Genomic DNA, 25,930 nt, shown 5'->3' on the forward strand with positions numbered 1-25,930 from the left:
AGGTCATACACATGTTTCTATGTTCACAGTCTTCCCATAATGGATGAGGGACAATGGCTTTATGCTGAAAGAGGGCAGATTTTGATTAGATACTAGGAAGAAATTCTTCACTAAGAGTGGCAAGGCACTCGAACAGGCTGCCCAGCGAAGCTGTGGATTCCCCACCTTTGCAAGCATTCAAGGCTAGGTTGGATGGAGCTTTCAGCAAACCAATCTAGTGGAAGGTGTCCCTGCCTGTAGCAGCAGGGGTTGGAACTAGATGATCTTCAAAGTCCCTTCCAACTCAAACCATTCTATGATTCTATGATATTAGCGTATTTACCTATTAATTTGTAGTGACCCTCCAATGATTTTTAAGCATTCCTTGTCATTAACAGAAACAATTTACTTCCTTATCACTCACCTAGACATCACAACTTTTCCAGTACAAGTTCAAGTTTCTATTATAAACAGGTTTTTCTCAACTTGAGGCAAAAAGGAAAAGGCTAATGTGCTTTTTCCCCCCATCACCCTTTAGAATAAGGGAGGAAAAGCCTCAAGAGAGGTTCTTTCATGAAAAGAGAAAAAATATCCCTGTAATCCTCTTCACTAGTTTGCTCTATTGATGACCTTTAGAGAGATCTACCAAAGCTAAAGAGATGCTTAATTAGCAGAGAGGGCAGCTGAGAGAACAGGTAGCATGAAGAAAAAAGCTTTTAGTCTTTATCGTACAGGATGAGAATTTTTGAAAGAGGGATGAAATCCTAAGACTGCTTCATAAATGTTGGATACTGGAACTCATCACTTTGGGTTAGCTAAAGATAGAATTAGCCAAGAGAGACATCCTATTCTGAAACCTGTGCATAACAGGAATGATGCTCCAGTCAAAGCGAAAAACAGCTCATGCAGCTAGAAAGAGACTTGTGCTTGAAGTTTTTACATAAAACTGTTACTTTTCCAATGCTTGCAAAGTACAGTTCTAGAAGATGTCGTACTAACCTCAATAGCAAATGATATTTCTCACCATTGATTTTTGAAATGTTTTATGGGTAATTCAAACATTAGTATGTGACTATGACCTGGTGTGAACTATAGTCCTCTACAATATGTGACTTGTAGATAAAGAATCTAACCAAAGTTTCCTCCCTCAAAAGCATCATTGCAGTTGCAGAAACCTAACCTGAAATAACAGAAGTAGTCTAGATCCTGACAAGTTCTTACGTTCAAACTTACTTAGATATGAAGAAAAAAACATGACTCCTATCTAGACAGAACATCTGTAAAGTCTGTCATTAAACAAGGCTCAAATAATTCTACACAAACAGATGTAAACCTATCAAGTGCAGACATTTTAGAGATCAGCACTCAAACCTCAGACACCCCCTCCTCATTCATCACCAACTTTCTTTTGGAGGGAGGTAGCAGGGGAATCCTCTGAAAGATACTTTCCTAAATAGTCTTAAAGGATGGGCTTCCCTAAACCCAACAACAACATAAAGTAGTGAAGAATCATTGTCTGAGATCCTTGACACCCTAATGCCATACTTAAAAAACCCAAGATGTTAAAACGTCATTTTATTTTGCCATTGGTCTAGAGTATAATTCTAAAAAGTAAAAGCTACCGCACAATGATGGACTGATCCTACAGTTAACTACTGTGAACAAGCTCTAAGAACCATTTAGAACTTGCTGGAAGTGCAAACACATCCAAATTACCAACAACGTAAAGGAGGGGTGGGTTGTAGTTGTTGGGATGCTCTGTTATCCCAGGATTTCATGTGCACATCACATCTTTACTTGCAACAGTCTGTACTGGTTGCCAGCTCTAGGTGCATACAGAACACTAACTGCAGGAGAACTTTGCACCCATTTTTCAGCGGTGAGCTCCAGACAATGCTCAACTGTCTGGACAACAGGCGGACAACTTCAACTCTGGTTCCATCAGGAGGGAAACCACTTTGAGTCCACCAATATTACACTCAAGTGTATCCCACAAAGCACATTTGCACCAAAATCCCCATTCTTGACAGGAACTCAAACTAAGAGCCATGCCAAAAATACTCAAGGAACTAACTTCTCTCATTGGCACAATTCATTTTTTAAGTTATCTCTATAAATAAATTTTACTCTGAGACAATAATCTTTCAACACCCTTGCTAAGAATTACGGGGAAGTGGAAGGAAAAGAAATAAGGAGCATGGGATCACCTGAGCTTCTGTTGCTGTTACGAAGTAAAGTAACAGGAACATAGTAAGCCAGTGACCTTAGCAAAGCAGCATTACCTGAGTAGTACAGCCTGAAACAGAATACAGAAAGTAAAAAAATAAAAATTAAGAAAGTTAACGACCAAAACCCAAACCCATAGTTTGTCAAGCAATCAGAAAAAGCTGAAGGCCTCACAACATGCCAGTGACAGAGCAGTAGCCTAGGAAGAGCTCTGGCCCAGAATCATCACTATTCTCTACAAGACAAAGATGCTGGCTATTCCAGGGTTAAAGAGAAAGTCTGTAAAGCCTATAATTGTACGGTTATCCTCTGGGAAAAGTGAAGCAGGAATAGAAACAGGACCTTGAGGCAAGATTCTCACATACTCCAGTAGATGTACAGGTCTTACCAGCAGGATGTATTAGTAAGTCTACGTGCAGAAAAGTTAAAGCCTTATTAAAAAAAAAAAGAAGAAAAAAAAAAGAAAAAGAAAGAAAGAAAGAAAAAGAAAACTCACATGCACATAAAAAACCAGAGAAATCACATACCTGAAAGAGAACAGTGGGAAATGGACCCCCTGCTATGTCTTACCATAGAACACTGAATCACACAGGCTTGAAATCCTTTGATTATGCAAACCTGTAAGAAATATTCCTCTTACTTATAATAAGGCCCTAAATCACCACTGAATCAATAATCAGCAATTTTTTTCGTTTCTTTAAAATACAGTGAAACCTGATAGCTACAAAGGCTGTGCAGCACCATTAGACTGGCTGGAAACCCATAACAGGGCTCCCGAAACTACCCAGTTTCTTTTGTGAGGAAACCAGAAGCAGTACTGTGTGGAATAATTTTTTGATCAAATTTCATCACTTCTACAAATTTTGTCCTTCAACATAAATACCTACTATCTCTCACTTGATGTACCCATATAAAACCCTATACGATGTTCTCTGGGCCCAGCCACACATCCCTGTAGCACAACATGATTCTTTTAGCTGAGGATTACTAACTTCCTACAAATAACTGCCCGTGAGAATTGTGTTTGGCACAAATATCCAGGAGCGAGTCCTAATGAATTATATATGTGTGTGCGAATCACAGATGTGTGATTTTCCAACGTTCCGCTATACGTTCAGAAAACAGACGAGAAAAACATTCCCTTGCCACGACGTGCAGGCACCCCGACCCTCCATCCCCCAGCGCGGGCTCCCCCTCGCCCGAGGGCGGCCGGCCGTGCCGGAGCAGCCCGGGAGCCGCCGGCGCGGGCCGACGGGCCACCTGCGCCACCTGCTGGTCACCACCAGCACTGCACCGTGGCCAAAACGCATTTTAAGATGGATGGACGGCTTCTTAAAACCGTAGGTTTTACTTCTTCCCTAAATTCTAACATGTTCAGTTAAATAAGATGGGAAGTCCTTGGGAAAGCCTCCCCAATATTCAAGGTATTACACAATTTACATTTCCTCTGGCCAAAATCCACTCCATTTTATGGGATAACTATATCTAAATAAGGTAACAATTGAAAGATGTGATTTCATACAATTAACAAAATACAGAGCTGATAAAAAAAGCTGTTTGAAAGTTACCAAATTACTGCCCCAGAGACCAGAGGGGGAAAATAGAGGAACAAAAGCATTTAAGTGCTCTTTCCAAAGAAGTTACCAAAAAAACCCACCCAAAGTCAGACATGAAGCTGTTATGCAGCAATGATGCTGCACGTTCACCTGTGTAATGGAATGCTTTCACTAAAAGTGTTTCAAGTTGAATTAGCAGGGAAGTTGGTAAAATATGATAAACGAATAATAATAAATATCACTAAATCATTCCACGCTAAAGAGTCAGGGATTATTATGAAACATTGCAGTCCCCAGAGCTGCGAAAAGTGGATTTCTCTAATGTCTAGAAACTTAAAAGAATAAATTCACTTTGGCTGGATAAAAAACATTTATTATTTTCCATTGCTAAGACAGCCTTGAAAAAACAGAAGAAAAAAATAGGGCTGTGACAAGTGGTTATACAGCAGCTCTACTGAGTAGGCTCAGTAACCTTCACCATGTTCTTAAAACCTTTAACATCGTTTTTCTGTACTGATCTCCATGTACTTCCTACACAATGCATTACACAATCTATCCACCATTTCAGTCTCAAGTTTTATCCTTAATGCCCAAATTAAGCCTCCTCCTTCTGAATGTTTTTCTTCTTGTCCTGCCTAAAACGCATGTTTGCCTTTCTGCTTAACGAAACATTGCTATCCAGGCTGTACCAGTGTCCCCTTCACCAGACAAAAAAAGAAAAGGGGCAGGGGGGACAGGAAGAGAGAGAGAAAAGAGAACCAGGTCCTTCAACTTCTCTTCCTAGGTCACATCTTCTAGACTTCACATCTTTCTTCATTCCCTCCCTCTGAACTTTCCCCAGCTGGTCCAAACCTTGAAGAAGCAGAACCAGTTCTTCAGTGTGACTGCATTGCTAATTGATACCTCCTCATCCATTAAACTGCCAGCTCCCTTCTATAAAATTGCAGCTTAACCAGTCACACACCTCTGCATTTTTCCCACATAAACGTAGTAGTGTTATATTTGACCTTGAATTACACCTTACTGCAGGCTTTTTCTCCCATTTGTTGAGACTGTTCTGTGCTCCACCCTCCTGCCCACCCTTCCAGTTTAGCACTGTCTGCAAATTTTAACACTGTATATTTTAGTCCTTCATCAGAATTATTAATAGAAACACTTAACATAGGCACATACAGAATGAAACCTTGCAGAATCCCATTTAACAAACACCAGTTTGACACTGAACCAACCCTAAAGAAGTTGTTGTTCACACTTGTTCACATACTTTTCAAGATGCTTAATCTAAATCAATACACTCAAAATAAAATAATCCACACTTCATTCACAATCAGTTTGTGCCTCTTCACACCTTATGACAGTAGAGAAACTCCTGAGAAAGGAAGCTCTTCACTCCTCACTAGTAATTAAGTGCAGTTCATAAATTGATGTACAATAATTTAATAAGTTTTTTCCTAATTCCTTTTGAGAACATTAACATAAAACATCAAAGGGTTTATTGTGTTCAAGATCCAGAAATCTATTCCTCTATCTGCACAAGCTCTGTTAGTGTTCTAAACGAAATCAAATGTATCTGTGTCTGAAAAATCCAAGCTTTTGTTACCATGCCTGTGAACAGGTTGCTTTTTACAGTTGTTTAGACTGTAAAGCTTTAACTCACACTGAATAGGAAAATTTTATCTGATGCTAACAGCATTAGATGGTCTCTTAGATCAGGGACCACAAGAATGAAGATATAATAAACACTAAATAAGTGTGATGTCACCATGAAACTAACCAGAAGTATGAAAGACTGCACTAGAAACAGTCTGTTAACCTCCATTCATTAACAGTAAAGTGTTTACTGCAACCAGTGCGCAAAGCCAGGAAAGGACCATTGAAACTGACTTCCTAATTCCAGCTGCACTGAAGTAACAGCAGCATCACATGTACACTCAGTGTATCACTGAAAAGGAAGTTAAAAGGATACTTTGTAAATTTCAACTGTAATAAACAGAAAAGACAAAAGAAAGTTTCCTTAAACTACTCATAAAAGGATGTGGACAAGAACAATGAAAATAAAACCCAGTATCATGCCCAATGATAAACTGGAACAATTTTAAAACTCTGACAGTACATAAAATTCTGAGTAAGTTAGAGGCGTTAGAATAAAAGCAGGAGATAGCATTGGGCCAAGGTCAATCGGACCTTTAAGCATTGTAATTCCACATTACTTTACTAAAAATTAATAATTTCAAATGTGTTCTATTTAGCATAGAATAGATGACTTAAAGCAGACAGAAACAACAGAAAATTATTCAAGATGACAGATCTACAAAGAAATCTGCCATTTGGTAAACCAGCTGGTCATAATTAGACACAGATTCATTTCTGAAGGGAGGACCAAAACCTTCAGTAAACAAGGCAGTGAAATCAACATGCACACTAGTTACAAAAAAGATGTAACGACTGCAAGATCCTTTTTCCTCTGAACAAGGAATAAGAACACTTTTCCCACAGTTTCTAAAACAATTCCATGTTTGAAACAGCCTGCATCTTCTTTCAAGAGCAGAGCTGGGGAGTTCCTTAGAGAGCTATTTCCTCAAAAGAAATGAAATCTCATCTTTAAGACTGATCCACAGCTGGATCTACCATGCAGGGTATGACTTAAGTAATTTATAATTATTTTTTAAGAAATAGCACCCTGATCTCCTTCTACATTAGCACCCAGTAGAGGAGGGGAGAACTGACTCAGCAAGTACTAAGTCTAAGTCTTGACAGGCTTTGCAAGCAGCACAGCTGATCACCTATTACCAAAAACAAAGGATTACAGTGCACTTACAGTAGTGTAAAACACAAAGTGGTGTCCAGCCTTCACTGGACCACAAAAGACCAAGAAGCAAACATGCCACCACTACACTTTTCCCTGTTGTACAGGTCAGAAATAATGTCCTCCTGTAGCTTCAAACACAAGCTTAGGAACCACTAAATTAAAACATCCAAAACACAAATACTGAAGATGAATAGCCGTTTTAAATGAATGCAATTGACTAAGAAATACTCTGAAATATTATGCAATTTAATGCCAACTGCTACTTCACTGTAAAAAAATGTTAGGCATTCCCAAGAGGTTTTAATGAAGTTTGGTTTTATTTACAACCTTATTACACTGTACTGAATCTATTCGCCTATAATTTTACTTGCATTTTACTGCTCTGTCCATAACAGGCTCAACAAATGCAAACTCGGTTACTTTAATACAATTTGATGTAGATTTTGTCATAAAGCTTTTCATAGTTGAAGACACAATAAAGAAGAAACTTCTCAAGCAACAACAAAAGCTCCAGAAATAATTACCTAAATATCAAGCTTAGCAGCAACAGTTTTATAAACAAATGGGGTATAAACAAATAAAACTATAAATTTAGCATAGCTTTAAAACTATAGAAGAACCTAGACTTAAAATAATTTTCAAGAAAGAATACCAGGTCATCTACATCCTGATTATACAATGCTAGAATGATCCAAATCTAGTAGGAAAATCCCTCCAAAATGCCAAGTTTACACCAGCAGCGTAGAAACACAGAGTGTAATCCTCCACAATTTTTACCCTAGAAAGCAAAAGAGCTAGAATCACCCTTGGAAATCCTAATTATTGCAAAACAATATAACAGTGTCCTTAGCCTCCCTTCACAGAACTTTAAGGCTCATTTCAGAAAGACAGGGAAAAAAACCCAACAAAACCAAAAAAAAACCCTCACCAGATATTTTCAGAGAAGACTCTAGCTTCTCAGCACACGATATGGAAAGTGATGTAGAAAGGCCACCCACATTCCCTGTATTATTTCATGATTCGCCAGGTCTGCAATTCACACATCACCACTTGAGAAGATCTGACCTCTGTTGCTGAAAGACAGCAGGGTCTCCTCTCACCCAAACCACTTACTCTGAGCCAAACACCCTCTCACTGAGTGGGTGCACTTGTGTTAAACAAGTCACTTGGCTGAACAGAGTGAACACCAAGGAAATGAGAATAAAAGTGGGCAATTTCTTGCCAGGTAAGACCTGAATCTGTTCAGAAAATATGGTCGAGCACACATCAGACAGTACAGGAAACCATGCCTGACCATGCAGATGGAAGAAAGGAGAGGCAAAAGGAGATCCTCCCTGTTTCAGAAGGGGTAGATTGTGAGATTGGCTCAGATTTAACACTAGACAGCAGCAGCTGCAGGCTGGCACAGCTGTTGATGCTATGTGGATGGATTGCTGGAAGCCAGTCCTGTCCAAGCTGCTAAACACAAGATTTGTGGCAGGTGTGCTAAGAGACCATGAGGTACTTAATACCAGAAGCCTCCAGTACAGGAAAAGCATTAGGCTTAAACACTCTTTAGTGGCATTCTGGGAAAATCTTAGCTATTACTTCTCATTTAAAGACCCAACTCGTATTAGCCTTGGCCAAAAATAAAGTCACTGTGGTAGACTACGATGAAGAGCATATCAGTCAATAACACAGCGATCAGGCAAAACATACTGTTAATTGTCCCAGAAGATATTTTTTCAACTGCTTCCTGAAATACTTCAAACAACAATCTGGACAAAATATGCATGCAACGTGATTCCCTTCCTGAGTACACCTGCTAAATTATGAAGTGGGTCCTGCTGGGTCAAAAGTACCAGAGAGAACACAGATATAAATGTATTTCAACTTAGTAGGAAGTGGTTGAATGACTTGGGAAAACAAACAAACAAAAAAAAACAAAACAAAAAAAAACCAAAACAAAAAAACAGTTTGGGATATAAGTTTCCTTCTGAAAACCCTGCTGAATTCCCCGCCCCCCCCCCCCCCCCCCCCGCCTCCATTGTTTCACATACAGAATCCAAACCTGTCTGTACACATCAGTATGAACTGGCAATTTATATCCCTTACAAATGAAATTACTGACCAGTGCTCTAGGTAACAGTACCAATCCAGCTGCATCTTCTATCTCCCAAACCAGGAGTGCAAAAATGTATCTAAATACAATGACAAGAGGGATGAATATTTTACATTTTTTAAATCCATCAGCAACCATGGGAGTTCTAATATAGATAAAACACTGGCTGGGTCAAATCAAAGCCATGGCATCATAAAAGTCAAAGTGAATCTAATCAACATGATGCCGAAAACAGGGGAGCAGCTGGTTCATCTCCATTAGGACTCCCAGTGCTGCCAACACCAATCAGCACTGGGTTGTGATCTTTTGCCAGTCCAGGGACAACCATGGTTTCCACGTTGCAACAACCCTAACGAAAGCAAGACAGTCTGAATGTAGGCCTGTCAAAGCATTTATAAATGGAAACTGTTTTTAAAGGCACAGTATTGATCTCACACCACAGTGTGTTGCAGAAAGCATTTTAACATCTCCACAGGAAACTGAAGGTGTAGTTGTGGTACTCTTAGGCATGTCTGTGCTACTTTTAATCTGCTAAAACACTTTATAATTGGTCGAAGCACAACCATCAAGTTGCATGAATGACAAATACGCGTTCCAGTGAATCAGATACCAATGCTTCACCGCTAACACCACAGGCTAGACAAGACACAAGCTCATCTCCACTTCTCATCAGCTGTGCCAAAAAATATTCAGCAATTCTTCATTTCCGTTGGCACAGAGAGATGTATTTTTCAGATGCGTTTTTCAAACGAGACTTCTAGTTTTCAGCACAGAATTATAAAAATGTATTTCGGCCAGAAAATCCCCATCTGTTTCTCCACTAGAGCACGCAGGTGCCGGCTGCTGCTGTTTCGGGGTGGAAGCGGGGGGCAGAGGGCTGGTGCAGGTGCCGAGGCGGCCCGGGGAGGTCACGCTGGCAGGCCCGGGCCCCCCCCCTCGCTGCACCCCGCGGCCTCGCCGCCTGCACGCCGCCACCTCCAGCTCCCGGCCGCGGGGCGCAGCTGCCGGCCCGGCCCAGCCTCGGAGGGGAGGAGCAGGGGAAAGGGAAGAGCTGCGCCCCCACCGCGGCGGCCGCACGGCGCCCCGCCTCCCCCCGCCGCCGCGCAGGGCGGGCGCTCCTCCCGCTTACCCGCCGGTGCTGGTGGGCGGCGGGCGGCGGCGCTGCCCCGCGACCTCGAGGCTCTCGCCTGCCCCGGCCCCCGCCTCTTCGCTGCCCGTGAGCGCCGCCTCTTCCCCGGCCCCCGCCTCCTCCGCGCCCGTGGCCGTCCCTGCCGCTTCCTTCAGTCGCCGCTTCGGCCGCCCTCTCCGCGCCGCCTGGCCGCCGCCGGCCGTGCCGGCCGCCTTCCCTGCGGGGCCGGCTGCCACCCCGCTCACACTGCATGGCCGGGCCGGCCCGTGCCCACCGGTCCCCGCCTACTCCCGGAAAGAGGCCGCCCGCGGAGGGCGACTGAGGGAAATGGCGGCGCCCGCGCCCTCAGCAGCTCCCCCTACCTGCGGCGCCGGCGGCAGAGCGCGGCGGCGGGTCTCGGCAGCGGGCCCGGCCTCCCCGGCGGCGGCGGCCCGTGCTCTGCCCGGCTCCTCCCGGCGGGGCCGCGGCGGCGCCGGCCCCGTGCGCTCCGCAGATCTCAGCGGGCAAGGGGGCGTAACAAACAGGTTTCCACATGTACTCAAAGCAAACCGAAATGCGTTTAATGGTTAGAAAACAGCGCTCTTAGCTACAGCCATATAGATCACAGAATCATTTGGGTTGGAAAAGACCTGTGAGATCGAGTCCAACTGTTAGCTCAGCACTGCTGAGTCCACCACTAAACCATGTCCCTAAGCACCACATCTATGAGTCTTTAAACACCTCCAGGGATGGTGACACAGCCACCTTGCTGGTCAGCCTGTTGCAATGCTTGACAAACCCTTTCAGTGAAGAAATTTTTCCTAATATCCAATCTAAACCTCCCCTGCAGCAACTTGAGACCGTTTTCTCTTGTCCTAGCACTCATTACCTGGGAGCAGACACTGATACCCCCCTTGCTACAGCCTCCTGTCAGGTAGTTCTAGGGAACAATAAGGTTTCCCCGGAGACTCCTTTTCTCTGGACTAAACAACCCCAGCTCCCTCAGACGGTCCTCATAAGACTTGTGCTCCAGACCCTTCACCAGCTCCATTTTTCATCTCTGGACACGTTCCAGCCCCTCAATGTCCCTCCTGAAGTGAGAGGCCCAAAACTGAACACAGGATTTGAGGTGCGGCCTCACCAGTGCCCAGTACAGGGGGACAATCACTGCCCTGGTCCTGCTGGCCACAGTTTTGGATACAAGTTAGGATGCTGTTGGCCTGGGCTACCTGGGCACACTGCTGGCTCATGTTCAGCCGACCAGCACCCCCAGGTCCTTTCTCCCCAGGCAGCTTTCCAGCTGCTCTTCCCCAAGCCTGTAGCGCTGCATGGGGCTGTTGTGGCCCAAGTGCAGGACCCAAAGTTAGCTTTCTGTAGCAAATGAGGGAAAAAGCAACCCAGCCCCGGCTGATAGGGTGTTGCACCATGTAAAGTGCATGAAGTGACTCTGCAGCCTCTTGAGGAGCACCCTGCTCTGAGGACTCAAAGCCACGGGAACAGCCCTGTGCCATACAGCTAGGCTGGTTTGTCCTGCTCTGCGTGAACTAGGTGGGCATCCATGCTGTCCTCAGGGAAGTTCACCAGTTTCCTCAGAGCAGCTTGCCCAATTTCTCTGGAGCATGCAGGCTGTCATTTGACAACATGCGTTAAAATATCAGTCTGGTTTTTAAACCTAGTAGTCCTTAAAGCAAAACATGACCAAAACTCCTGTCCTGTGAAATCATGGGCCGTAGTGTCTCTGCACTACTACCTGTGGTGAAGGCTGCTTAGCTCTGGGGCATAGCGTGCAGCGAATCAGTAAATTAGCTTAGCATGACTCCAGTGCAGCACAAGCAAATAAATCAAGTGGCAGGGAGCAGCACTGGCAAGCACATTGCAAAGGCATCTAAACGATTCCTTGTGCAGCCAGCACAGGTCTGGCAGACTCAGTGCTGAGCGAGAGCTAATAAAATCTGGTGAACCCAAGCTGTGCCTGCATCTGTGGTGCAATTAATCTGTGACATGAACAATCTGCCTGCAGATAACTGTAAGCTGACTATATGTACAAATTTAACAAGTCACATTAATTAATACTTACTGATAGATTGAAAAAATATCACTAATATGTGGCAACAAATAGCAAATATCATTACAGCTCACAGGCGTGAAGTTCATGCATCAATAATTATGAGACAGATAGCAAAGTCATGATACTGTACATGTGCATTCTGATTTTGTAATTTAATTTTGATCTTCCTATTATTATCATCTCTTATGATAGACAATTAACATAAACTATGTTACCATAGCACATGGAAGTCCTACTCACAGGCACTATTGCTCTGAATGCTACACAAATAGAGAACAAAACGTAACACTGTGAAGTGTTAACACAGACCTGTGAGACAAAAGATGATAGAGTATGAAGAGATGATGACAATGGTCAACATGCCAAGAAGAGATCTTTGCACACTAGCAGCTTAGCTACTATCACAGTTTTTATAGGCATCACAGTAAATTAGTCCATGAGGGAGGGAAGGCTTTGCACGATGAGAATGAAAGTGCTTTTTATTTAGAAACTAATAATAGTTTCTATACCTTATTACCAGCATTCCTCGTGCCCGTTAGTTCAAACCAAGAACAATTCTGTCAGGACAACAGTTTCTCCTTCTGCTCTTGCTCTGAAGTCTGCAGACCACATGGGGTAGCTTCAGCAGTCTTTCCTCCTAAACCATAATGTTAGGGAAGGTAAGTGACCAAAAGACAAAGCATCACAAGCCACAGTGTCTGGGCAACCTCTAGTCCTTTCTTCTGAGAAAAAGTGTCATCTTCTGGCAAAAAAAGGCAGAAAGTCCAGACAATCTCCTATAATCATCCTAAGCAGCTGCTCAGCCCCAGGTGTCAGGCAAATGTGGAAGTTAGTAGAGGTTTATCCATGTGCCCAACATTCATAGCTGGTGCCTTTTTAAGACCATCTCTAGCCTTTGCTGAAATCTTGCAACTTGCAAAAAGGCTGTGAACCTTGGCACTGTTTCAGATACATTAGCTGTCAAGGCCCAGAGCACAAGCCCCTTCTAGGAGCACTGTTGGCTGTTAGTTTACCTGGCTAAGCCCAACATCAGCTGCTCTGCTGATCAGGCCTGTTGCGAAGAATGCTAGAAGCAAGGGACTCCCTCTCCTTTCCCTTGCAACTGCTTTTAAGCTGAGACTGTGCTGCTGGCCCTCATCTGTGCTACATCCCAGCTGGGCAGTGGCTACGTCTACACCTGGTCTCCTACCACCTCAATCCTGACTCAGATTCTAATAAGTAACTAAGGGTAATTTGCTGATCAAAGGGGTTTTTAACAAAAGGAATGATCTTGCTGTAACAGATTTGAGAATGTTTTGTCTGGTGAGAAAAGAGTTAACTGTTAACCATGAGGTTGGAGATGTACCTCCTCAAGGCCAATGTTAAACCATAATCTCATGTTACTATGACAACTTTGTCTTCGTCTAGACTTTAGTGTAAAAATAGTTTAGTTTGTAATGTACAGCTTCTTGCTACAGGACTGAGAGCATAACTGTTTAAACCGGCCTTGAAGTTGAGAATAAAAGGGCTGCGTTACTTGTCTGAATTTGCGAGCCTGGATGGAGCTGCGACTCCCCGTCTGCCCAGCGCTGTTTTTGCTTTCCTGCCTTAATAAATACTTAGTGAATTTATTTCGGACTCTAGCTATTTCAATTTCAACTATAACAAGATCCTGACTCGGACCTTCTGACTGGACTCTCTGGCTTGGTCTCAGACCTGCCTCATCACTATGGACATGCTGTGCAATTGCTGGACTCTGCATGACCCTGACCACTGTCTCTGGCCCTGATCATGAATCAAATGTGCTGCTCCACATCCTGCTTCTTGGTGGGGTCTCTGCTCCCACCTGCCTTAGTATCATGATCCACCCATGACTCACCTTCCCTTGCAGAGCAGCCAGCCCTCACTGCCCCCTGACATTGCCACACTACACCCATTACCACACTGCTATGCTTAAAAATTTAATCACATGGAGCTGCTGGCATGCAGAACAACTGCACTGACTGTCTGCAGGAAAAAAAAAAAAAGCATAAGCCACGTGAGGTAGCAGAGACACACAAATTCATCTCTTATGGCTCAGCTACCTATCATGGCCATGCAGCTGCTCCACACCTTTGTTTCACATTAAAAGAATTCTTGCTCTTCAAGGTTGTGTAAAGATTTGTAAAGGCAGCACGCCCAGCCATCAGGACAGCTCTGACTTGGCAGAAGTCTTTGCAGAATGCAGGATGAAATGTCTTTCCTTGCATGGGGCTCATTAGAACGCTGTGGCACTTTAGCTATTCTTGGCTGCTAGACTGGCTCTGGAGGCTGTAGGGCGCCAACCATACAGATGGTCAGTATGCATATATTACGATTATTGCTAGGCTGCAAGGCCTATAGCTGAACTAGAATCCTGTTGTTAGGCTCAGTGTATGCTGTGTATAAGCAGAATACAGATGCACAAACATCTAAATATAAGACGGAAGATGACAGACACACACAGATGGAGGAGAACCATTTTAGGTAGTATGATAGGCAGTGGTCTCAGTACGCCAGGAGATGCACCATTATTGAATTTCATCACAAGAGGTAATCATTAGGGAGGGCTTGAAGAAGAAAGATGATATACTTCTGTGGATGTTTAGGAGACCTGGGACAAAAGGGGAGGGAACAATGAAAGCAAATAAGATGCTTTTCTGAAAATTCAGCTAGTGGCTATAAAATATTGATGTATTCAGCTGAAAGACAGGACCCAACTACTTCACACAAAAGATAGATGTTGGCATGTGGGAAAAGGATAAGCTGTGAAAGCTTGCGGTTAATAGAAGACACTTGCCAAGCCCAAAGAAAATAATGTTCTGAGAGTTAGGATGGAAGATGAAAACACAGAGAAGTGGCGTGGATGGATAGGGAGGACCGTATAATAGAGATTTGATGCAGAGAAAATCCTAAAGCCTTAAGAGTTGGATTTTAATAGGTGATTTATGTGATAATTTTAGCTGAACCTGTGTCTGCTTTGAAAAAAAAGGGGATTGTCTTACCGGTTTTATACTGGCTAGATGCCCAGTAAACAAACTGTTAATAATTTGTCTTTCATTTCTGACTTTAAAAACTAACTACTATCCAAAATTACACAGTCTAGCAAGATTAAGCATCAAACAACTGATTAGCATCATCTGATGTGATGGAATAACTCAAAAAAACCCAACAGTGGATATCTGTGAAAGAACCAAATTGCCTAATTCAGGCATGCATTCATTGGGACAAGAAAACAGCAGTGAAGAATGTAGGAAAAGATGGACATCAGAGGCATGCATGAATTAATAGAGTGACAGCAGTGACATTTCCACCTTTCACTGCTTATGCGAGTATTAAATTGTTTGTTGCATTGTCACTGTGGTCATCCATTGCTGCTGCTTCTTCAGTTTACTCTTTTCAATCCTCAGCCCTACCATTCACTCACCTAAACTACCCAAACTGCACTTCCATGCCTCACTCAGTCTTCTTTGTCCTGAGACTCCTAATAGGGAAAAGTCTTTCCTGCCTAACTTATTTTTTCAAAAGCATCTTCTTGGCCTTGCCTGCTTCCTTAACTCAGACTCCCCTTCTACTGCCTCAAGCACTTCTAACATCTAATTGTTTCCTGCTGCCACCATACCACCTTGGTTCCTAACTCCCTATGCATCCTCAGTTTCCTCTTACTTTCTTTCTGCTGTTGATGACTTCTCCAAATTCTCCAAAGATAATTTCTGAAATCCTGACACGTCTTCTACATAGTACTGTAGGAAACAACACAGTGACTCGCTGTCTTATTGCACTGCAAAACTTTGAATATCTGTCTTTAAGAATATGTGAGGTGTCTCCTCAGGTATTCAAAATACATGAGCTGGCATGACTGTCTTAAGAAACAATACCTGTTTTGATTACATTTAGAAAGGTCATAAGATGCCAGAATACCTTGTCCTAAATAGTACATTTGTGTGTTTTAGTTATGTTCAATGGTGGAAACAATAATCAAAATGCAAAAAGAGAGCACAAATAATTTGATAGTTTTACAAGTGTTTCATGGTAACTCTAATGGAAGTCTGTGCTATTTAATGAGCTACTTTCATTTTCTTTCTTTTCCCCTTGATCTTTACAGTTGTCTCCAAAAGAATATTTCTGAGTACAGAAAGCAATATGCAACAGTGCTAAGATCCTGATGACTATACACCAAGAACAAGAATGGAAGTAAATTTATTCAGCAATTCTACTTTTGTAAACAGTTCATCCATCAACCATAAGCAGTTAGAAGGGCATAGCCTCTGGGAAGTCATTACTATTGCCACTGTGACTGCAATTGTAAGCTTGATAACCATAGTGGGAAATATTCTTGTAATGATATCCTTCAAGGTTAACAGTCAGCTCAAAACTGTCAACAATTATTACTTGCTGAGCCTTGCCTGTGCAGATCTCATCATTGGAATATTTTCTATGAACCTTTATACGTCCTATATACTCATAGGCCATTGGTCTCTTGGAAGCCTTGCCTGTGACCTGTGGCTAGCACTGGACTATGTAGCTAGCAACGCCTCAGTGATGAACCTCCTAGTCATCAGTTTTGACAGATATTTTTCCATCACAAGGCCTTTAACTTACAGGGCAAAACGCACACCCAAAAGAGCTGGCATCATGATTGGTCTGGCTTGGCTAATTTCCTTCGTGTTGTGGGCCCCTGTAATCTTGTGCTGGCAGTATTTTGTGGGTGAACGAACAGTACCACCTGATGAGTGCCAGATCCAGTTTTTATATGAGCCCATTATCACCTTTGGAACTGCAATTGCTGCTTTTTACATTCCAGTGTCCATGATGACCATTCTGTATTGCCGAATCTATAAAGAGACAGAGAAACGTACCAAGGACCTTGCTGAACTGCAAGGTTCAGAATCTGTGGCAGAGTTTGAGATGATAAAGCCCCAGAAAGCTCTCCTGAAGTCTTGCTTCAGTTGCAAGCAACAAAACTTAGTCAAAAGAGAGAGGTGTCAGGCTTCCTGGTCTTCATCTAGTCGAAGTACATCAGCTACGGTGAAAGCCTCTCAGGCAGCAAGTACTTGTAACGACTGGGCTAAGGCTGACCAGTTAACCACCTGCAGCAGCTATGCATCTTCAGAAGAGGAGGATAAACTTGCCACTGATTCAGTTTTCCAAGTAACTTACAAAAGTCCATCTAAAGGTAAGACAGAAGAGTTTCATGAAAGTACAGATGTTGTAAAAGACCAACCTGAAGAAAGTGATTTTGAGAACCAGAAATACTTTTTGTCACCTGCCAAAGGCCACATACAAAAAAATAAAAAATGTGTGGCCTATAAATTCCGGTTGGTGGTTAAGGCTGATGGCACCCAGCAAGCCAACAATGGTTGCCGTAAAGTAAAAATAACTCCTTGTTCTGCTGCTCTGTCAAAGGATCCTTCCATCAAAAGCATGGATCCAAATGTAAATAACCAAATCACCAAAAGGAAACGGATGGTTCTTATAAAGGAACGCAAAGCAGCACAAACTTTAAGTGCCATTCTTTTGGCTTTTATCATCACATGGACTCCCTACAATATCATGGTTTTGATCTCCACATTCTGCTCTGACTGCATTCCCTTGACACTGTGGCACCTTGGATATTGGCTATGCTATGTGAACAGCACTGTTAACCCCATTTGTTATGCTCTCTGTAACAAAACTTTCAGGAAAACTTTTAAGATGCTGCTTTTCTGCCAGTGGAAAAAGAAAAAAGTGGAAGAGAAACTATACTGGCAGGGCAATACCAAACTGCCATAATTACTCTTGTATAAGGGAAAAGGGGGAAAACAGATATTTATGTAACCTAGTAAATTGACTGTAATTCTGTCTTTTCAAAGCTGTTGCTTTATATGTCTAGGGGTTAAAATATTCTGCAGAAAAGTAAAATTTTGCATGAAGGTAGTGTGCTTGGGATAAAGAAGTCAGTGGTTTCTGTGAGGAACACAGGGAATTTTTGATTATGCAGTAGATCTGCATTAAAGTTATTATGTTTGGGGTCTTCTGTCTTTTCTTTCATCTTGAGAATATGTAGAGTAAATTACAAAGGACTGGAAATTAGAGTGAGATGGTCATCCAGTTATCAGGTCAGGTCATCCAATCTATCTCCTGGTAGTGCAGAACTGTTTCTTCCTATACTTCCTTTCTAGTGTATTGTCTATTTAGTTTTCAGTGTGCCAAGCAATGGAGCTCATACTACTTCTATTTTGAGGCTTTTCCACCTGCTGTTGGAATGAAACAAGAACTGTGGAAAGGGGGAAATGCTGTCATCCCCAATACTAAATGGTTAGGGATGAACACACATGTTATAAGAAAATGTAATAGTGATAAAAATTCCACTTTAAAGATGACTTTCATGGAGACATGGGAAAGGCTTACAGTGAAGGAAACAGATAATGTATTTTATATAGGAAAATGCCAGTCCCAGTCTCAGTTCTATCATGCAAGTCACTTTCATGGTTAGCAGGTACCTCCAAATTTTTCCATTTCCCAATGCCTCTGCAGGAAATTTCAAAATTTTATGCAATAGTGACAGTGGTACAAATCAGAACTCACTGTAAAGCATAATGGACATGGACTATATACTTTACAACACCACTAAAGTATATTTTTAATCTTCTTTTTTGTGCTTTCCCTTGCCCCAAAAGTTTCCATGACTGATGGAATGATACAAAACAAGAGAAAAAATACGTATTCATGCCCTATGCATTTACCTATATATTATGAAATTATTATAAACAGTGACAGAAATGGCACCTCTGAAAAAAAATATTTTTATAAGTAATTTTTGAATATTTCTATAAAATTATGAAGGACACTTTACACTTTCATACCACTTTTTACCTTTAAATAGCTTTACAAACTAGTCGACATCGGGTGTTCAGAAACATGTTATCTCCAGTCACTGTCTTTTGGTCCAGCAGAACCATATCTGCTGCAGTACTGGGGGCTGGAGTCAACACCTTTGACAGCTGTGGCTTCTGGGACTAAGCTGCACTGGCCCAGTTACACTGAGCTGAGACTCTGGCCACCAGGTGAGGTTTGCCGGGGCTTTGGGTTTCTGCTGAGGACACTTCTGTGGCAGAGTTGAACTGCATGTGCCTGTCTGATGTCTGTGTTGGCTTAGCAGGAGTCCTGCAGCACTGGCCAAATGAGTGCGTGAGTGAGGGGCTGCCTTCAGCAGAAGGACACTGGAATGCAGCTGGTGACCTGGCTGTTTGTGGTGGGAACAAACATGAAGCCTCAGAAAAGGCCATGAGAAAACAAAGTTAATGGCAAAAGTGGTCATAAGGAATGAAGGCCTAAAATAAACAAATGTTTATGAATAAATGAGAAAGATCTCTATGTACACAAAGTTCAGATTCAGTTCTAGCCTTTCTATCAAAATTCAGGGTGAGATGCTCTGGAATATTAGTTTGGGCCAATCTTTGTATTATATCTACTATGTGCTTTAGTGGGACATTGCAGGGGTGACATGACCCAGTTGCACGTTATAAGGATTGTGTTAGTCATCCTGAACGTACCATTGCTCTCAGTGAGGTTGTTCTTCTAATTTATTCAATTATCATACCATCAAAATGTTTCCCTACAGGTAAATAATTCCTCCATGTCAAAAACCACAGTACAAGTAGTTAATATTTTTTATCCCAAATCTCCAGAAGGGAAAATTGTGTCAGTGAAAGATTAGCAGTGTAGTAATGTAAAAATATTCTCTAAACTCATGATCAATTTTGCAACACACCATATTGTGCCTATTATTTTTTGTGCGTTAGCATATGATTGCCTATTAAAGGAAAGTATGGGTCTTTATAAAGAGCCTTTCATCAGCTTTCCTCTGTCACTACCCAGAGCTTTTCCTGTGTACAGTAACTATGTAAAAGTTGGTTATTATGGTGAGTTTATTTTATATAACATTGGATCAGAAATTCAATAAACTGTGTTTGATTTATAGTGAATGAATGTGTCCCTCTGTGGCACAAGCTGTAGTTAAAGGCAAAATTTATGAGGTAGTAATAGTTCCTGCTAGCTGCAGTGTTGTTACTCAAGTAAAGCATTGGCTTCTACTGAAATTAAATGGGACTTTTTTGTTGGTTTTGGCTTCTGTTGAACAAGAGTATTCTGTAAATGTTTATGGACTCTGTGGTCAGTAAATGTATTAGAATACATGGTGATGGATTCAGCAATGTTGGTTCAATGTAATTGTGAAATATGTGCTCAAATTATGCTGCTAGTGCTTCACCATGTGAGACATTACATGGCCAAACATGGGTACATTGTAAATACCTAGAATTATATAGAGAGGTGTGTGTTATTTTATTGTTATGTGGGATGTTTATTCTTTAAAAAAATCAAAATCACAAAAAGAAAAAAATGATTTTTATCAGAGTATCTGTTAGTACATAATTATATTTTGTACCTTTAAAAAGTGTTGTGGGACTTTTACAATGTAGAACAATCTTGTTATCTGTATTTCTGTCCTTTCAATGAACTTTTTACTGATCCTATAATCAATTATTGTCATGGTCATGGACTGGTGAAAAGATCTTTTTTTGTAAAATTACACTTTATTTATACATAATTACATACATATACATATATAGAGATACGTATGTATGTATTGGTTTGGGGCTGGGATAGAGTTAATTTTCTTCCTAATAGCTGGTACAGTTCTGTGTTTTGGATTTAGTATATCCAATATAGGTGCGTAAATATATATCCTTAACTAAACTTTTCAGAGACCCTGCACCTTTAATATCTTTGAATACTGAATTTTACCACAAACTAGGGGTATCATTTTTGTCTCTCCCTTTTCAAGTATACTGGCCTCCCTATATCTTCCATATCCCCATAAGTTATCAAGTAACATTCATTTGCTGTAAATATCGTTCATGTTTGTAGATAAATACTTGGAAGAGTTCCCAGAATTTTTAAATGGGTATAGAATACCTAGTTACAGTTGTGCACTTTCTGTGACTACTTAGCACAGAGCCAAGAGCTTTGCAAAGGACAGAAAGTCAAGACAGAACAGAAATGCCTTTATAGAAAAAATCCTCTTGCACTGAGGAAGGATGAAATCGGAGGGTTACAGAGAAAATACTGTAAGAATCTGTAAAATATGATAGAACATACTTTGCAATTAATTATATAATTTGATTGCTAATCATGCTTATCCTACTCAACTATGCATGCCAATTAGTAACTGCTATTAACTGCTGAAAGTTATTTTTATATGTGGATTTTTGTTCCTTATCTCTATTGCACCCATAATGAGACTTGAACTGGGATATATAGAGTTGAGGAGTCTAGATCCAGAGACAGTGATGCACTTCAAGGCAAATTCCTTAATTATCCTTCTTTATGATCCTTTATATATTATTCCAGTTTTAGAGCTGAGCCTCATGAAAATTCCCCATCTCTAATTTAATTATTCTGATCATTTTATCTCCCCCATAAGGCTTTTCTCAGAAATCTGTGACATTGCCATCCTATTTGATAGTTGACCTGAACATGTCAAACTAATTTAACTGATAAATCTTAATGCAAACGTAGCTAAGGATAGTCACATATCTGAAGGAATAAAAATGTCACTGGGATGTGGTAAGTATGTACAATTTAAATGAGAAGTCAATACAACAATTAAAGAATCCCATATCAATGTGGAAGATGCCATTTTCTCATAGAATGCAGTTGTTATGAAACTGGATACCCAGATTGCAACTGAATCGAATATCTATGGACTTTTTTCAGATTCTGGATTTTGCAAAGAATTTTTTAAGATGCTTATTTAGTTGTGGTAGGAAACCCAGTTTGAAATCACCCCTTCATAGTTTGGGATTCCCAAAATATTCATACTGAGGGAGAATTTTTAGGTGCTTCTTTTTTAAAGTTACTCTAAAATTCTTATTGGACATATGTACCTCTGTCTTATCTGGATTCCTTGCTCTAGGAAAATAAACAAACAAATGGATACATTTTCTTTCCCTTCTATAGAGATAGAAATAATATGAAGGAATGGCTGGGGCATAGTGAGAAACAATTATCTGTTTCCTCAGTTGTACATAACAATCAAGATGGAGTTACCATTTACTGTGACCTGTACATCTAGGTGCCCCTCTGTTGGAAAGGACTCTGCTCAAAAAAATCCATGCTGCTTACTCCTTTTTGATATTACAGAAGGGTTTTTCTTTTTTTAAAAAAACAACAATCAAACCAACAGCCCACATTCATTACTTTTATGAGCTACAGACCATCACAGGTCAGAACTTCGCTATGAAAGGCTCGCCCACAGCATTTACCCTGGGGACTCCAAGGGCTCCATCAGCTCCTGAAATGCTTCCGCAGCTGCTGGGCAGTCAGTGGTTCTCCATTTTTAAACAACCTTCCGAACATGAACTCCAAAAACGGATACTCTGTCTTTTCACTTAAATACTTGGCTTTCCTTCTAACAAACGAGAAAGAGGCCATTTTTTTCTTATGTGGTCATCCTAAATCTCCATTTCTGCCTTTTGTGCCCACTGAGAAGTTTTCCTCCACATACAGTTGACAGCTGGGTATCATAAAACCTTAAATTTTGATCATTCAAATAAACTTGTTTATGATTTTATTCACAGTTACCCCATATCTATATCTAGTTAAAAAAAAATGATAGCATTGTGTTGTACAACTATAGAGATAATCGATGACTAATAGTGGTTTTGGAAAGTGATGGTGTTGCAGTTGTTTTTCCATCTTGATAACTGTATTTCTTCAGGTTTAATAGGCACTTCTGGGCTCTGTTAGCCTATGATCCTTATTAATAGCTCACAGATAATAGTTTTCATTGCACTCAGTAGAACTGCTGCCTTTTACTCAATACATGTGCTATTAGCTACTAAATGCCATTAGTTTCTCCGTGTATCTGCTGATGTATCAAACAAGTCAGTCTTCCTCAAATAATTTGACATTTTAAATCTTTCAAAAATTTTCTTCTCAACAAATACTTCAAACCCGGGTTGCTGGTGGCTCCTGTTTCAATAGACCTGTGAAATGTGGGGATTTTTGCTGAATTCCTGGATTACAATGTCAAGATATAAACTGGAATATCTTTTACTACTTACATGAAGCAGCCATCTAGACATAGTGGAGGTCAGACAGTTGCTTTTACTGTATGTCATACATAAGGCCTCCTTAGATGTGCAATTCATCAGGTAGCGGTAAAGGAAGAGTGGAGAGAGGGTATGGTGGAGAATACCAGCTGCAAAATGTGACTGGATCCAGCTCTGCACCTCACCACTCTGCCTGGGTCCTGATGCCTTCTGAAGTGCAGAAAACATGAGAGCGACTAAAGGACTGTTTTGATAATAGAAGAAAAAATGAGCCCAGGCAGGTAATGTTTATTTATTGATGCACAATATTCAATGCTTGGTCCTAAAAACATTTGTCATACTTTTAACTCTATGGTTAACATGTAAAAAAAAAAAGGTTATGTGGAAGTCTAGGAATTTATTGTTTAGGTTACACATATGAAAATCAGAAACAAAAGCATGCACTTTCTCATATGAAAGATGAATGGTTTTGAAAGACAAATAATAAATGAGCATTTTTGCTAGAAAGAGGTCATCAGGCTCTCTTATTTTGTCAGTTGATACTTTTTTAGGAATAAATTTTCCTTCTGCTAAATTCTGAGTTGATTAATGTGATACTGTATGTGAGAATACGCTTACCTTTCCTGCAGCTCAGAAAACAATACGGGGAGAAATGCAAAGCAGTGAAGAGGTGAAGAAACCTGTTGTCCTGGCTTTGGCTGGGATGGGGTTAATTTTATTCCTAGTAGCTGGTAGTGCTGTGTTTTGGGTTTTTTATAAGAACAATGTTAATAACACACTGATGATTTAGTTGTTGCAAAGTAGTGCTTACCCTAAATCAAGGACTTTTCAGTCTCCCATGCCCTGCCAGTGAGCAGGTGCACAGGAAGCCAAGAGGGAGTAGAGCCAGGACAGTTGACAGTTGACATCATGCTCAGTATATAAACTGGGAGGAGTTGGCTGGGAGCCACCAATTGCTGCTCGGGGACTGGCTGGGCATCGGTCAGCGAGTGGCGAGCAGTTGTATGGCACATCTCTTGCTTTCTTTTGTTTGTTTTTCCCCTTTGAATTTTATTCCTCTCTCACCCTCTTATCTTCATTATAATTATTGTTGTTGTTATTATTATTGCTACTACTAATTTATTACAATCATTAAACCACGTGTATCTCAACCCACATGTTTTCCCCTTTTTCCGATTCTCCTCCCCATCCCACCAGGGGGAGGGGGGGCAGGGGAGCGAGCAAGCAGCTGTGAGGTACTTAGTTGCTGGCTGAGGTTAGACCACGAAAGGACCCACCTCCTTTCTTCAAGTCTGTGCAGGAGGCAGTATAATCAGGAAAGGCTAAGAGAGAGAGAGAGGATAGGAGAAATGTGAGAGGGAAAAGAAAACACAAGACAGAATAGAAAACCCCGTGTTTCAGACTGTGATTTTCTGATTCAGTGTTGATGACCAGCTGCTCTCAGTTCTAGGTGTCTGATGATTGAGGTTCAGCGATGCAGAAAAAAAATCTGTTCTGTCAAGGCAGTCCTTTGCTAAGGAAGAATTTAGTGCACTTTTCAAGGCTCCATGTCCTTCTCTTTAAGAGCTCTAGAAAGAAGTGCTGGTGGGTGTACTGGAATATTCTTACTTATTTTCATCTACTACTTCATCCCAAATCCTGCTCCAGTAGCCATTTCTATCCATACTTTGGTTAGAAGTGTGGAACCTACCTCAGTCCCTGACTTCCTTTAAATGTCTTTCTTTGAACTGGATTAATTTTTCCATCTTGTTTTTCCTTGAAGACTTGTTGTTTGTAGAGGAATTGTAGAGGAATGAAGGCAGGTTAATTAACATTGATAATACGCAGCTGTGGGCTGGCTTCAGGGGCGGTGGGTTGGCTGATGTGGATAATGTGGAGCTCTAAGTTGTTAAATAACTCTAAGGGGTACGGAAGAGGAACACTGGATGAAGAGAGACTTGGAAGAAGCAGGGGGAGGAGAGAGCGTGCCCCAGATGTAGGAGAGACAAGGAGAGGCCCTGGGAGAAGAAGGGGGCTCGGATGAGGAGAGGCTGGCTGGGAGAGGAGCCCAGAGAAGGAAGGCTCTGGACGCAGCAGAGGCAAGAAGCAGGGTGGACTGGCCTGAAGAGGATGAAGAAAGAGCACGGACAGTAGATGAACTGTTGAAACCTTGTGGGAGATTGGTGGCTGTGCTAGGGCAAGGTGCGGGAACTACTTATTGAAGTTAACCTGGAATTTACTGATAAAAGCCTTGTTGCAGCCGGCTGGTTTTGCTAGTGCTGTGACAGTTGTTATGAGCTATTATTACATTTTAATCTAATTCCCATCCTGGAATTCAGTATCAGCATAGATTTGCAGGGTTCTAAGTTAATACTAGAGAATGCCTCCAAAACTGGGCCGTTGGGTTTGGGCTTGCTGGTGCCTCAGTTATTCATACACCTTATTTGCACAGTCTTTTCCTCCAAAACAGTCCAAGAGTGGGCTGCAGAGCAGGTTACTTGCCTTTGAGGATCAGATGGAGCCTGCTGGCTTCCATGTCAAGATTATTCAAAACACATTTTTGGAAGGTGTGTGAGAACCTGGCCATATGGCCAAGAATTTGAATAAAAGCTATGGGAGACTGGCAGCACTCAGGTGATTTTCTTGTATCCTCATTACAACTTTGGAGGCATCCTGAGAATTACAGCAGAAACCACATTAAATTGACTCAATGACAAATTCAATTCAGCTACTATCCATTTCTTCCCCTACCACACTTCAGTCTTTGAATACAATTTCAGGGAGAAAAAAAGAGCAGATTGTGCTAGATAGATATGTATGGTATATTGGCCTCACCCACATAACATATCTGTATCTCTTTCTGAAAATGCTGCACTGCATTGTAAAAGATAAAAATTATTTTCCTGGCTTTTCCACTTCCCAATTAATTTCTCTTCTTAAGTAATCCTGGCAGGTTTGCTCTTCTGAAAATTAATACAATTTATTTTCTGTGAAGTATTTTTCATGGAAAT

The 25,930-nt window shown here is 41.4% G+C and overlaps 2 protein-coding genes across 3 annotated transcripts in view; one reads left to right on the top strand and one right to left on the bottom strand.

Moving 5' to 3' along the window:
* AVEN (apoptosis and caspase activation inhibitor) overlaps positions 1-10,118 on the bottom strand; it is a 94,818-nt gene extending 84,700 nt beyond the window's left edge. Inside the window, exon 1 of one of the 2 annotated variants that reach the window (XM_055811409.1) lies at positions 9,801-10,118. In XM_055811409.1, the coding sequence (XP_055667384.1) occupies positions 9,801-10,052 (252 nt within the window). In that variant the 5' untranslated portion in view covers positions 10,053-10,118. Of the gene's footprint in view, positions 1-2,775; positions 2,819-9,800 lie in introns of those variants that run through there. The other variant, XM_027777266.2, reaches the window with a different exon arrangement.
* The window catches only part of CHRM5 (cholinergic receptor muscarinic 5), a 47,236-nt gene extending 29,382 nt beyond the window's left edge, over positions 1-17,854 (top strand). Inside the window, exon 2 of the mRNA XM_005230718.3 lies at positions 15,950-17,854. Within this exon, the coding sequence (XP_005230775.1) occupies positions 16,033-17,616 (1,584 nt within the window). The 5' untranslated portion in view covers positions 15,950-16,032 and the 3' untranslated portion in view covers positions 17,617-17,854. The remainder of the gene's footprint in view (positions 1-15,949) is intronic.
* The last annotated feature ends 8,076 nt before the right edge of the window (positions 17,855-25,930 follow it).

The sequence above is a fragment of the Falco peregrinus genome, chromosome 1, assembly GCF_023634155.1.
Source record: "Falco peregrinus isolate bFalPer1 chromosome 1, bFalPer1.pri, whole genome shotgun sequence".
Lineage (NCBI taxonomy): Eukaryota > Metazoa > Chordata > Aves > Falconiformes > Falconidae > Falco > Falco peregrinus.